The following is a 14,602-nucleotide window of genomic DNA, read 5'->3' as shown; positions in this document are numbered from 1 at the left end:
AGCTGAATAATGCAACTGCTTTCAAGTCATGTCTGACAGAAAGCGTTGGGGCTTTGGCTGACGTTAATAGCAATGGGAAAGCTGCCAGCTATTTCCCTTTACTGACCTGCTTTGATTTCTATATCTACAGAAATTAAGATGAAATCAGAGAACAAGAGCTGGTCAGAATGTTTTACTAGCATTTACTTATTTTATTAAGTGCATGTTTAGATCTTGGAAGCAAGGAATTTGGGCTGTAGTCACAGAAAATCCCTTACATACAAAACTGATTTAAGGGCACTGATTACTGTAGTAGGAAGTTCATTAGTGGATTGCAGCTGAAGGAAGCTCACACTTGAGTTGAAACTGCTACCTACGTACAGAATTAATTTAAGGTCTCGGATCACATAGAAGAAAGTAGTAAGACTTAATCCTTAGGAGGTAGAAAGGGAAAGTTTGGGACAAAAGCATGATTTAAAAAGTCTGTCTATTGAGGAGGTGTCCAAAAGGGAGTATACGTACTCATCCAGCACAAGGCCAGTCTTATTTCTTCAAGAACTTGAGCTGAGAACCAACATTTACTTCAAGCCTAGATGCATCAGCTTTCTGATAGGAGCTGGTCCTCCCCAGTATCCCCTGGAAAGGAAGAGTTGCTTCATCAAGTCAAAGCCATTTATCTGCACACATTATCACAGTGTGAGGAAAGATTTTTTTTAATTTATTTTCGTATGATTCTTTTATTTATTAAGATGGAGTGCTAGAGGTATGAAGTTAAATATTCTTAGCACAAAATCCTATTAGTAGCAAAGTACCCAGAATGCTCAACAAGTTGAGGACTTAGTGATGACTAAGCATACACTTCAGTTGCTGGAATTTGCAGGATAAGTTCAACAACTTCTGTTCTTACGAAGAATTATAGGCCAGAACAGATACCTGGCTTTGCCTTGAAAAAAATCACAGCAGCTATGCCTGCCCTGACTTAAAATACTTACTTGAGTAACGCATTCCAATAGAGAAAGGGCATCATATCAGCTTTCATATAGTACATTGTTGTCCTCTGTTTACTTTGGTCAATGGGAAAGGTCTCCAGAGGCTGAGCATTGTAGTCAAATTCTGCTAGAATCACCTTGTTATAGCTTGTTACCAGTGGGCAGGAAGTATATCCATCATACTGCAACAAAGAATACACCCTTCTCATTAATCTGATTAAAGGCTAAATGCTGAAGTATTGCAAACTATATGATTAACATTCTTATTTCAAAATAAGTTTCTGGGTTTCTGCATTTATAGTGTTAATAATATTAAGTTTAAAACACTGCAGTTTGGGTCAGTGATCATAACCAAGCCATTTTCTTTCAGCTGCAGATCATAGATTGGCATTATAAGAGTGCTTAGAATCAACCTAAACCACTGCCTAAAGGGCTTTGTGTCATTAACTGCTGGCTAACAGAACAGGTAACAATAGGAGAGTATGAGAGCTAGTGCTGTCTTTTAACAGACAGAATATAAACCATCTCAAATATAATTGTAAGAATTTGCAGGGGATCACAGCAGCATGGACTGAAACTCAGGTAAGTACTCCAGGAATATTAACTAAGAAGCCACGCATAAAATGAGAGCTAGGTCTCAAAGAGAAGTTTGAAGAAAGTCACAGGCTTAAGAGCTTCTGCAGTACAAAAACTTAAATTTAACTCCTTAGAAGATTGCTTTCTGTACAGGGAAGACAAGTTGCACACAGCATAAATGTGTAAAGTTTGTGAGGGTTTTCTTGGAGTAGGGGTTATAGTAGCCTACACTAAAAACCCACCTTGAGGAACCCAACCTAATCAACCTTCCAACTTCTTTTAACTCATTAAGATTTAAATAGAAGTTTCTGAAGAAATTGTGTATAATTGTGCCAATTACTACTATAGTAGTACTACAATTACTTATTAAAATTATGACATACAGTAAGAAGCTATTTAACACCTCCATTGCTGACACAAAGCCCTGTCTATCTTCAGTTCATGTAGTTTAACTGCTTGTCTTGGCAGAACTTCCTGTGTATAACATTGCCACTAAAACAAGTTCTGTAGGTACCTTTTTAGTTGGCGACTGGTTCTTCATTACCAGGGAAATAGTTTTATCAAGCACTCCAGATTGGGCAGCTGCATAAGAGGAAACAGGAAAAAAAATATATAAATCTTTATATTTTTTTTAATATATCTATATATAAATATAGTAAGACTTTGCTTTAGACAACAATTACTGTCATTACTGGAGCAAACAATAGTAACAGTGTACGTTGGATAATTCAGCTGTAACTTAACTTGTGTCAAATCAGCTTGGGAACTTTACAGTCCAAGACTGAGGAGGGTCTGGGGGGAGAAAATCATATTTGAAATAATGCTTTGGCCTCATTGCTTCCAACATGCAAAGGTTTGACAGAACTTGAACTGCATGTCTATTCTCCTATGCTGAATTACACTTGTTTGGTCTTCCCAAACACTTAAGACTCCAGCACTGAAGTTTTCCTAGCTCTCTTTCATTTTTAATGCTGCCAGGGAAGTTCTAGACTAATGCACCAATAGTTACCTATATCATTCTTTTTGTTAGACTAATAATATACTGTAATAGCCTTTTTTTTTTTTTTTTTCCCACTCTCAGATCTATCTTTTTATTTTTAGTTATGATATCATATACCTGGAGTATTTTTACATTGGACCCTGTGGCTACAAGTACAGAACACACGAGTCTTCAGCAGTAACTTATCAGCTGACACATGTGTGAGCTTCTAAGATAGAGCAGAAAGACTTGCTACCCTTGCGTTCTTCCAGAATTCAGTAACAACTTCATTTTACACCATTCCGAGAACACATAAAATAGAACTAGCCCAACTGTGAAGTATTTGGAATAAGGAAATGGAGAATTGATGGCATCAGAATAATCACTAGCTAGTTAGTTAGTCCAAGGAACTGAAGTCTTTCTGAAAGATGGAAAAAAAATATGGAGTTAAGACCTCAGGAGTAACAAACTAAACAATGTCTTGTTTAACAGCTTACTGTCACTGCTACACTTTCCATTACATAAACAAACACACAAACACCTTTACCTACAGCCGCAGCAGTTCTTGATGTTGGAAGGTTGGTGCAATCCCCAATACCAAAAATATTAGGATACTTTTTATGTTGTAGAGTTTCCTTATTTACATCTACCCAGCCGATTTCATCAGAGACAGGGCTGTTGATAAGTACATCAGGTGGCCCCATTGGGGGTGTGACATGAAGCATTTCATACTAGACAGAAAGAAAAAGTACTAAATGGCTAATTAGCAAGAACAGATCATACTATATTAATGTTAGGATATAAGAACAGTATTAATTTTTTTTTTTAATTTTGTTTTTGTTTTAAAACAAGCATATAGAGTGAAAATTTGCTCTTAAATTTGAGGTGCATCTGCTCCAAGTTCTTTATTAACAGGAACCTCATTAGCAGCCATATATAAACCATGTAAGCTGCCATAATAGCAATTTGCTTTCCTCTATATATGCCTGAGACATTCCCAAGTTACATTAACAAGGTACACAGAGCTCCAGGCATGGTTTGTTACCTCTACTCCACTTTCCCCACCCCTTCTCACTACCTTAGTTTCAAGCTTTTGAATTGTTGGAATTTGAGGATGGTACTAAAAGGATGAAATAGCAGTTTATAATGGAGCAACAGATATTATGTTATTATAATGCAGTTACATTAGTGCATATACAAAGAGAAAGGATCAAACTAAAGATCTGAAATCTCCTAACCTCATGAACTTCAGTCTCTCCAGGTTTGTCCAGGTTTTCAAACACAGCTTCCTGCTTGTCTGCTCGAACTTCAACAAGGTTGCACTTATAATTAACAGCAATATTCCTCTCCTCTATTATTTTAAGCAATGCATCAGCATATTTCTTAACACCAAAAATGACACCAAGTGAAGTGTTGAACATTATGTTTGCTTTGGGTCGTTTTCCTGTCTGCATGGAAAGATCAAATTACTAAGTCTGATAAGCTAGCAGAAACAAGAGAATTATGCCATACTGACATATAGTCAGTATAGTTGACAGAACTATTAGCGCATTTTGGTGCTTAATGCAGCATTAACATTAGAACTCTTGAGAAACAGCTATTTCACAGAATGTTAGACAAGATACATCCTTGTACTTTGATATTTTTGATGCCTCACCCGTTCAGAGTGAGATACTGAAGATGCTTCACACAGATTGCTAGTGACAAGAGGTGGCTGCAATATTCTGAACAATACTGTATAAAGGCTAAATATAATAGCTTAGCACTACACAGCACTGTGAAACCATCAGTTCTATGCATTATTCAGATATTCACTCAGTAGACAGCTCATGAAATTTAAAGCATGCATGAAGTCTGACACTTTCACTTGAAGCTGTTTTCTGTTTCCACTAAATTCACTTTCCCAGCCCAGCAAAAACCTCTCCTGTTACTGAGACTGAGTGCCAGAAGGAGTGAGGATAATCACTTCTCAGATGAGCAGAAAGACAATCTGCATTTAACTACTTAAAGCAATAAGAAGGAACACTCAGCCAGTGTGATTTTAGTGTTTCACCTGAAATTGTAAATTAGGCTGAGAACATTTGTATTGCTAGTTATCTCCAAGCAGGTTAAGCAGTTCATCCCTTACAAATTCTGAATTCTGCAAGTTACTCCAGAAATTTCTAAGATATTTATGCATAATTCAGTTATCTTCATTTAGTACATATTAATAACAGAAAAAGCAAGTCAGTCATTTTCATTCAATAATTCTGAGCCATATTTATCTCCTGGAGTTTTTATTTGTCGTAAAAGAAATACAACAAACCCCTTAGAACACACCTTCCTTACAATTGTGGGAACAACCATTGTAAGAGTGAACAGAATACTTACTTTCCTCCAGTAGGCCTCAGATAAATACATGATTTTCTGGGGAGCCCCAGCACATTTCACCGGAGTGTTTGGAAAAGTGAAGATAGCATTTCCTTCCTTGAAATCTTGCAAAGCTTTCCACGTTTTCTCTACAGTATGAACTGAATAATTGGAACCTATTTTAGGGTGATGAAAACCCTCAGGCAAGCCTTTGATCTAAGAAAACAAAATTAAGGTTTAACATATAGACAACAGGAATTTTGTCTTCATCATCAAGTATTAAACGGAGACTTGAAATTTCTCAAGACAATTTAAGAAGCCCACAGTTAAAAAAAGCCCATATGTTAGTTGGTATTTTTGAATATATGTTTACTAATCAAATTGGTATTTCCATTAGAGCTTAGTAGATAACTTAATAGATGAATATTTACTGAAATGACAGTTCTGCAACATCCATACCATAAGAGTTCAGTATAGAGCAAAGCGTGAAATTCAGAGTAAGAACAAGAAGTCACTGCCACATCATCATAAGGAAAAACTCACATTAAAAAAGCATTACAAAAATTCATAAGGTGAAGAAAGATTTCCAGTGCTCAGTTTCAGATATCTGAAGTATTTCTTAAAGATACTCTGCTTTGGTTCTGCCTCCAATAATTTTTTTCTCACTACTGCTGCTATGCTTGAGCATCTGTTTTTAAGAAAGGCAGTTGTCTCTGTTTTGAAGTAACAGTTTGCAGAACTTCTAAGAGGAAACTGAGTCACATTACATACATTGCAACGTGTTTGAGACATTACAGCCTACACCAGGAATTATGCTGTTAGTGAAGACAAATAAGAGAAAACAACCTTTTTAATACTGGCCACTTTGGGTTTAATGCCATACCAAACGATTAGTGTGAATTTTATTTACTAAGTTCACTACACAGTAATAGTGACTGACTGTATTACATGGCTTCTAGTGCCAAATTCTGAATACTGAGTTTATTTTTTTTTAAGCTGTACTGTAGAGATTTACATGGAGACTGAGAAAAACCACTAAACACAGTGCCGTTCCTTATTCTGCTGTGCTAATCAGCTGAATTTCATCTGGCGCAACTTTCGTTAATTAACTTCTGCTTTGTGTGTGCCTTGGGAGCTATTAGAAAAGAAACTCAAATATGTTATTAGTTACTACATCACATGCAGGTCACATTAAAGTCAGCAGGGTCAAACTTCACAAACATCTGCCTTTGTATTTTTCCTCTTCTGTGCACTGCTACAATCATTCTTGCACCATACAACAGCACTAACATCTTCCTTCAAGTGCCATTATAGAAAGCACACAGGAAAGCTAACAGATATGGGAAGGGTCCCAGGGCCTATTTAAGCACAGACATAACTCAGCTGGTTCCTTTTAAAGTGTATCCTTCAAGAGAGATGGTAGAGAGCGGGTCAAATTGATTCTACAGGACATATTTCACTAACTGCTGTGTGTTTCTTTTTACATTAGAGATGTCTCACTCTACTATCAGCATATTTCACTCGCATTATTAGACTGCATTTATGTCCAGATTTAACTTGCTGTCTCATTAGCTGATGTTGCCACAGAGCTACCTTAAAAGAGCTTCCTAAGGGTAATTTGGCTTGTTACATACAGATCTATGGAGGGACATACTTAAGTCATTAGGCTGCCTTCTGGTTCTTTACTTCATATTAGTGTTCAGTATCTTGAAGTAGAAAAAGTGTACTGAAAAGCCATTTACTCTAGCAAATCATGAGGGCAAGTGATGCCATTAAAACTAGTAAAAACATAATTACTGTAAAAATACCTTTTCATAATGCAGACTAATCCCAAGGGCAATTATCAGGTACTTATAAGATATCTGTTGAATAAGGGAAAAAAATTAGACAAAAAATAAAAAGACTAAACACAACAAAGTATTATATCAAAGCAAATTTAAATTATCTGACAGCAATAGTTTCCATAAGGGCAGGTATTAGTAAAAATGGCATTAAGTTTGAGTAATATTTATTGTTTTATAATTGTTTATAGTATTTATTGCATGAGAAGTTACACACAAGCTTTGCTACACACAAAATTAGACATTCTGAGCAAGGTATTCCATCTTTTGTGTTCAGTTCTCTACAAAGAGCAAAAAGACTTCTGATGATGGTGATGACTTAAGCTGTAGTCATTCTCACACAGTTATCTGCAAAATTTACTAGAAATAGAGTTTAGAATCAAATACTTTTTATAAGACTAAGCAAATTGCTTAGCCTCCCAGATGCTGGGGAAGGCCTTACTCCATTGGCAGTTCCAAGGGGATCTGCAGTGGACAGATAAGTCATGACACAGAATACATTCTTCTAACATTATTACCTTGACATCATTCTCCAGCCTGACACAGTTCTTATCTGGATCGAATGCTGTAACGCGAGATTTAATCCACTCAACACCTTCAGGCATCACCCTTTCTGTTGGACGTGCAGAAGCTGACACATGCTTTGCACCAGCACCAACCAGCGTCCACAGAGGCTGATAGTAGTGAGTCTGAAATAAATGTTTTAACAGACATTTAAGAACAATTTAATTGCACTTGATTATGAAGGCATATTACTCCAAATAGGAGACAATGCCTATTAACATTCTATTCTTAACAAAAGAAAGCATACAAATAACTAAGAGTTTTCCCTGAAAAAGTTGGAGGGAGGTATGCATCTCTGTGGTGGGAGAAAAAAATCTCATGCCAAGCTTACTAAATTCAACTTCATTGGCTTCCTCTCCACAGTAAGTGAGGTTGGAAAGTGATGAGAATCAGAGCAAACTGATCACATACATCAAATGCTTTCTCTTTCAGCATAAGGAAGACTTACCTTACTTGGCTCAACCACAGCTACATTTCCTGCCCCCACTTTCCTCTTCATCCGAGCACTCATGGCAATTCCACCAGAGCCTCCACCCAGCACAAGTACTTCATAATAATCCTTGGCAGCACACCTGGCTGCTGTATGCAAACCAAGGAAGCTCTTCTTCTGTATGGCTGCTAAAGGACGAAGACAGGAACAGGACAATGCTGCTCCAACTGGTGACATCTTCCAATAAGTGGGAAGCTGCAAGTTAAGGAAAAGTATCAGTTAATGCCGTAAGGCAGTTTTTATTTATCTATATGGCCAGATATGTCTTCAAGGCAAGAACTAACTTTTGTTGCAGCTAAAACACTAAACTTCCAAACTGACTGTAAGCAATTTGGAGATGATTAAAAAAAAACAACCATGGACTCTGCCAGAAAATTAAAATTTCATACAAGCAAATGAATTCTAACAAATGACAATATATTTTTCACCTTATCTTAGCAGGAAAGCGTGTCTGATCCTATAGCATAGGATCTACAGCTAGACATTTGCTGTAACATTACCACCCTGAAGAGAATAATGTCGCAAAAAAAGACTTGCTAGGTTGTAGGATCTGGTGCTGTAGACCATTGAAACAGCAAATGTTAGTTGTGCAAACATACCAAGTGCCATTCTGCTGACTGTAACGTCAGACAAATGAATAACTGTGTTAGTATTTTAATATTAACGTATACCAGCATATGCACAGCTCAGACATACCCCCTCTCTTGGCTCTTTGCGCTACAAGACATCATGGTAAGCAAGACAGTCTTACAGCGCTTTGAGCAAGGGCATGTGGGCTAGTCTACTTTTGCAGGAGAGGTATTGAGCCCTAGACTTGACAGGAAAAGAAAGTTCATTGAAACAACACTTTACGTCTTCCTAGATTTTGGCTATTTGAGTACACCCAAAATTTACAACAGTAAAATAGTTGCAAGCAAAGGCTAGAAATCCCTGTTTATCATTGCTTACAACTATACTTTTTACTTGACAAACAAGAGTTAAAACCATGAAGTGAAGCTCTGGGTAGTGCAATTGTGTTACCTGAAGTCAGTCAAAGTTGATCCCCATAAATATGTTTCCCTCCCTCTGCTACAATGAACAAGATCCTTCCCCTTTATGAATACATTACTTGCACATGATGAATGCCATTTTGAAGCTTTTCAGCAATAAGACAGGTATAAACTCATTTTAATTCATTTCCTCATTGCAACATTGCCAATAAGGTGTTGTAACTTGAAAAGAAACTTATGACAGGATTTTTATCTACATCCTGTTGTTTAATTCCTTGAATCATTGTGCAGAAACTCCAGCTTTTTCATTTCAGAACGGCAGACTTTGTTTATGACTTTTACAGAGAGGAATTTGAAAACTAAATCAGAGAATTCAAATATTTTCAAGAAAAGTTCCAAAGGTCAACATCAAGAATTCTCTACAAAACCATACATGTAGTTAGCAACTCATTCTGCACCTTCACGTGCCATCTTAAAATCCTTCACTCGAGTATCCCAAATTCTTCAGAAATGCTGTTATTATCCCCAAAGCATAAACAGCTTAGGAAGGAGAAGAGGAAATGTGGGAAGTATCCTCGGTATAAGTTATTTTACCCACTTTGTTTTAAAGGAAGTTACCAAGATACAGACACGTTCTTCTCATCCTCTTTCCTACAGAAGAACACCAACTCTGGATATGTTGGTTTCACTTTAGAAGGCTGCCTGCTGTTTACCCAGAGCAGGCTGTCATTTGTAGCAAACAACCTCACTCAGCCACAGGGAAGGAACTGGTCTAGCCCTAGGAGTAAAATCTACCTAGTGCAGATGCTTCATACTCCCTCCAAGAAAGAGTAGTTTTTATGATGAATAATTTCTGCAACTTCCGTCTGTGACAGTTTTAAGTACAGCCTGTTCCTGGAAGTTCATGAACCCAGCATTTGTGGTTGGGTTTTATTAAGCAAGTGAAACAGGCACAGTGACCAGCTGTTCGGCAGTGCACAGCATGCCCAGACCAAGGGAACAGGACTTCATTTTTGTAATGCTAAGTAAGGGATAATTATCCTCTCTGAATGAATAGATTTTGAATTAAGCATGCTTATAAACAAACACAAGATGTGCCTTAACTAACAGCCATCTAATGGACTAGAGCGTACCATTTCTTTGCTTTGAAGTTGTTTTAGAGCACGTACAAACAACAATCTGAAACATCATTTGTAGGCAGATGTTCAGAAACAAACAGCAAAATCCTTGGTATTAAATTCTCAAACTAACAGCTGCACTCCATCAACTACACATCAGTTCTCTGATTTGGGAACTGGAGAGAAAGAGAATAACAGAACTGAAAGAAAAAACAGAAAATCACTAATTAGTCTACTGAATTGAGCTGAAGTCTTAAACTTTTAGAAGACCACCGTAACATATAGCACTCTTACCAAGAGTCCTTTGAACTACACACAACAAAACATCCCTTATGTTGCATGAAATCACATGCTGACGTGCTTCGGAGCACTCCTCCATTCAGCGACGGTTCCTCTTCACCCATGACAACTACTTTAAAGCTAGTTCTGTCAGTGTGAGAGGTAAATTTATTGTGAATGTTTTCAGGACGTGGTTTGTTACAGTGACGGAAGCCTGTGTAATGCTACTGCAGCACAACTCCTGTAGCACCACATAAAAATCGGGTCACAATGTGACTCATAGTAACTTCACCAAAAATGGCATTACTGTGAGGAGGGGTAGCATTTAAAAGCCTTTTTAAAACAGTCTTAGCTTGAAGATAGTCTCTGATTCCACCTATAACTCTCTCGCCTCTTTTACTGAAAGACTATTTGTAAAAAAAGCAGATTCAGAAAAGAAAAAATGTGTTGAAGTGGTAATAAAGATTGCATACTGCACGATTCTGGAATAACTGCTAATGCTAATGTGTTGAAAAACCACAGTTAGACTGACAAGGAGAGCTCAGTATTATTTAGTGCCTGAATGCCATTAGTGAGATTACATCAACAGAACAATAGTGACTTTCCTGTCAAAAACAAATATAGGAAACATTTTTCCAGAATTAGCAGCTTACAGACCTTTCAGGGACTGAGAACACAAAACAAGAACCATCCTCGTTAAGCTGCCATTGAAAAAAAAACAAGCAAACCACACTTCTACAAGCAAAATAGAGGAAATCATTGCCAATTTTCTATTAAGTTTTGCTTTAAAGAAAAATCTGGCTGAAAATAGGCCTATTAGGCAATGCATCACAACGTTTTCATGCATTTTAACCAGCTCCAATCCCCACTCAATAAAACAGCAAACTCAGCAGAACAGAAATGGTGTTCCTAGAGTCAAATGTGTTCCTAAAGTCTCTTCACAGAACAGCTTGGATCAGAGGGGACCCTACAGCCCCCCCGCCCCAATCTCTGCCATGGGCTGTGTGCCCCCAGCTCAGCTCCCAGGGCCACCCAGCCTGGCCTTGGGCACCTCCAGGGATGGGGCACCCACAGCTCTGGGCAGCCCATGCCCGGGCCTCACTGCCCTCTGAGTGAAGAGCTTCTCCCTCACATCTAACCCCAATCTGCCTTCTCTAAGCTTAAAGCCAATCCCTCTTGCCCCACCACTACCAGACCGTGTAAGAAGTCGCTCCCCCTGCTGCTTGTAAGCGCCCTTCAGGCTTTCCGCGGAGCTTTCTCTACTGCAGACCGAAGGAGCCCAAACCTCACAGCCAGCTCCGCAGAACCCACGAGGAGAGCAGTCACCGTCAGCGACAAGTCAGCTCAGGAGCCGTCTGACGCCGGGAGCCGAGCGGAGCCGGGTTAGAGACTTCTGAGCGCTGAAAGTAAACAACGCGCAGCCATCCCCGAGCGGCCGGCGTTTAACACGTTACCTTCCAGCACTGCGGCCGCGATAACATGGCACCTCACGCGCCGCCAGGGCACGGGCCCGCTCCACGCACCCCTCCCGCCCCGCTCCGAAGCCGCCCCCCCGGCAGGGTGAGCCCCCGGCTCCCTCGCACCGCGGCCCACGAGCTCCGCTCGACCCCTCGCCGTCCCGCTTCGCACCCGCCTGCCCGTCGCTCCGCCGGCGGGGCCCAGAGGGCTGCCGGACCGTGCGGCCGCTCCTCACGCGACGAGCACCGGGTGCTGCCCCCGGGGGCGCGGCGGGGCGGAGCTGAGCGTCGCCAGGTGCTGGACGGCAGCGGGCGGGCGAAGGCCGGGAGGGCGGACAGGCGGTGAGCTCCAGCCCGCTGCTGCTGGCTCCAAGCCTGCCCCATACCTCCGGCTCCGAATAGATTTCGTTATCTAGCAGCTTCGCCTGGTAACCTTCGCGTGGTAATTTGTTTTTTCCTGCACCAAAATCGAAAAAAAAAAAAAAAACCCACAAAAAAAAACACACCACCCACACACAACCATCAAAGCCTCAGAGTGAAACGAAGTTGCAACTCACCTCAACGCACCCAGCAAAGGATCCTTTCAGCCTGCTACAAGATGCCGAGCTCAGCCTCACTGCGTTTTCCCCAAAGTCTTTATAGGGTAGGGCCTTTGATTTATGGCATGGTGAGAGGTGAAGTAGTAACAGTCGTTAATCAACTGAGTCATGTTTGTTGAGCCAAGAAAAGTCATGCAAAGATCAGAGCTGAGAGAAGCATGCAAAGACAAAATTACTTATGTGAAATCATCGTAGGAATTAGAGAGAGGAAAAAAAAAAAAAAGCAGTGATCCAAATCGTGTCAATCGTTTCCCTCTTGAGCTTGGGCCTTCCCCTCTGGGCAGTTTTCTGCATAGATAGAACTGCTGAGCTGATAACAGCACTTGTGGAAAGCTGTAAAGAATGGGGCAAAGGTGCTGAGGACTTAAACTGGAAAATACCATGAAGCTTTTCCACAGTCCTTGTGCAAGAGAGAAACAAGATGGGAATGGGGCATCTGCAGGGTCTTCCTTGCTTCCCAACTGCAGCTGCCTGGCTATACTTGAAGCACTGCCTTTCACGCATCTTTCTTCCAAAAGGTTAATGCTCAGCTCTGAGAATTTTTTTTTTTTTAATTTAGAATAGTTTTAAAATATTTCCTTATGTTTTTCCCCACAGAGTTCTTACAGAATTTTGCAATATTAAAGAAACAAATGTACCCCTTGAACAACTTGTAACACAGACCAAACACGAGGTAGGTGCCTTCCTGTGGCTGCAGGGAGGGCTGCCTGGCACCCATAATGGCCAGGTTCAGGAGAGATGAAGGAGCGAAGGCATGCTGCTTGGCTATGCACCTGGGGCTGCTGGCACCCCAGTGGGCCTTAAGAGTGACAAGTAATGCTCTCTGCTCGACAGGCAGCTGAGAAGCCTGGTGCATGCAGCCTAAAGATATTGCTTAATCTGTTCGTTATACTGATGCTCCACGGGACAACTTGGTGAAATCTAAGCTAAAAGTACTGACCTTCCACAAACAGCCATCTGCTTTAGTTCAGCTGAGGTGCCTGAAGCAGCTGCTGTCTTTGTGTGCAAGGGAACCCACTTCTAGTCAGCCCTCCTTTCCCAGCATGGAACTGGATCTGCCCAGCCAAGTACGTTTCAATATCCGCCTACAGCAATGTATTTATCTCATCAGCTTACAACTTCAAAGAGAACTGTACCTCCCTTTACTTTTCTAAATGCAATTTATATATGTTTTTGTCTAGACTTAAACAGTGAGCTCTCCAAGTGGGTATTATTTTCCATTGGAAAGTGCCTACTTGACAGCAAGTACAATCTCAAATGAATTCTCTAACACTGGGTGATGTAGAAGAAAAGCAGTAATCCTTTCACATTATCTTTGGTGTTTTCTTTTGGAGATATTCCTCTAGCATACCTCTAAATCAGAGTATCTGTAAGGCTAGCAGAAGAGCAGCAGTAGTAAAAGCAAAGCAAAGTAGAAGCAGAAATAAAAATACATTCTCATACATAGTGTACCTGCATGATTTCTACCCTATTTTAAGGACTGGAAAAATCAGCAACTTCTGTTGAGCTACTGAAGAACTGGAACACTGCTTTTAGGTGGCGGGGCAGCAACAGGTTCCAATTAACTGTTCTATAATTACTCTTGCAGGCTGTATTTGCACAGGATATTACTCGTTACCTCGGACTCTCCGAGTCCCAGATGACAGGAAAAAAATAAAACAAATCAAACCCCACAAGTCTTGCTCATCAAGGCAATACACCAGATTGTTAATTTACAGGTCTAGTGTTTTCCTGATTGACATACGAACAGACAGTCTTGTTTTCACAGCAGTTCTGGGGCATATATTTATTACAATATGTTAGAAAGAGTAGCTCAGCCTTTTCTCTCACTGTCAGTGACAGTGCCAAACTAATTACTGTTACTATTTTAGAGATTAATGTCTTCAAATGTGTAGATTTTAAAATTATTCTACATCAAGCTTTAATTGATTTGCTTCATTAAGTTGCAAAACTTGTTACAACAGTTCTATAGAATTTTCTCCTATTTGCTGTTTTTTTCCTCTCATTTTCTAGGCAGGATGTTTGATTTGTTTTCTTAAACCCCATGACTTGACATCACAGATATAAATGGATGGATGGGAAACAAGGAGAAATGGAAGTAGTAAGTTAGCAGGCACAGCCAACATCTGCACTCACATCCTGAGCAACACTTAGATTAGGGATTGGAGGCAGAGTGGTAAACTCCCAGATCTGCCACTATCAGCAGTTGCTGTCTGGAGGAAAACAGATAAAGTCCTCCACGTTATTCCTGTTGTGACCCCCTTAGGTCCCAACTTACAGCTCTTCTCTGACAGTTCTATCAGCCCAGATATTCTTTATATAAACCACGGTACATCATGCATTTGCACAACTAATCCAAGAAGGGGAAAAAAAAAATTAAAAAAAAATAATCA

At 39.9% G+C, this 14,602-nt stretch overlaps 1 protein-coding gene across 8 annotated transcripts; it reads right to left on the bottom strand.

Moving 5' to 3' along the window:
- Positions 1–168: 168 nt before the first annotated feature.
- On the bottom strand, positions 169–12,322 carry SQOR (sulfide quinone oxidoreductase). 8 transcript variants are annotated; one of them, XM_085234147.1, is made up of 11 exons: positions 11,783–11,839; positions 11,439–11,553; positions 7,726–7,962; positions 7,232–7,402; positions 6,681–6,734; positions 4,894–5,088; positions 3,762–3,971; positions 3,071–3,254; positions 2,059–2,126; positions 972–1,150; positions 169–615 (listed from the first exon to the last, which is right to left on the bottom strand). In XM_085234147.1, exons 3-11 carry the CDS (start codon positions 7,942–7,944, stop codon positions 558–560), a joined length of 1,338 nt encoding a protein of 445 aa, XP_085090273.1. In that variant the 5' UTR covers positions 7,945–7,962; positions 11,439–11,553; positions 11,783–11,839; the 3' UTR covers positions 169–557. The 8 variants fall into 8 exon arrangements, with proteins under 8 accessions (XP_085090273.1, XP_085090272.1, XP_085090269.1 ...); XM_085234146.1 differs by having other exon boundaries at positions 11,350–11,553; positions 11,783–11,838; XM_085234143.1 differs by lacking the exons at positions 11,439–11,553; positions 11,783–11,839 and adding exons at positions 9,890–10,074; positions 10,169–11,320.
- Between the last annotated feature and the right edge of the window lie 2,280 nt (positions 12,323–14,602).

Source organism: Meleagris gallopavo, chromosome 12, assembly GCF_905368555.1.
Source record: "Meleagris gallopavo chromosome 12, MGAL_WU_HG_1.1, whole genome shotgun sequence".
NCBI classification, from domain to species: Eukaryota; Metazoa; Chordata; class Aves; order Galliformes; family Phasianidae; genus Meleagris; species Meleagris gallopavo.
Note: the sequence above shows the minus strand (reverse complement) of the source record. Positions and strands in the feature narration are given on the sequence as shown.

What these genes read in the sequence shown, in the direction of transcription:
- SQOR (XM_085234143.1), bottom strand. An exon ending in GGCTGGAGAATGATGTCAAG is followed by an intron (nt 6,735 to 7,231) that starts GTAATAATGTTA and finishes CTTATTCAACAG; the next exon opens with ATATCTTATAAGTACCTGAT. An exon ending in ACCAGTCGCCAACTAAAAAG is followed by an intron (nt 1,151 to 2,058) that starts GTACCTACAGAA and finishes TCTTTGTTGCAG; the next exon opens with TATGATGGATATACTTCCTG.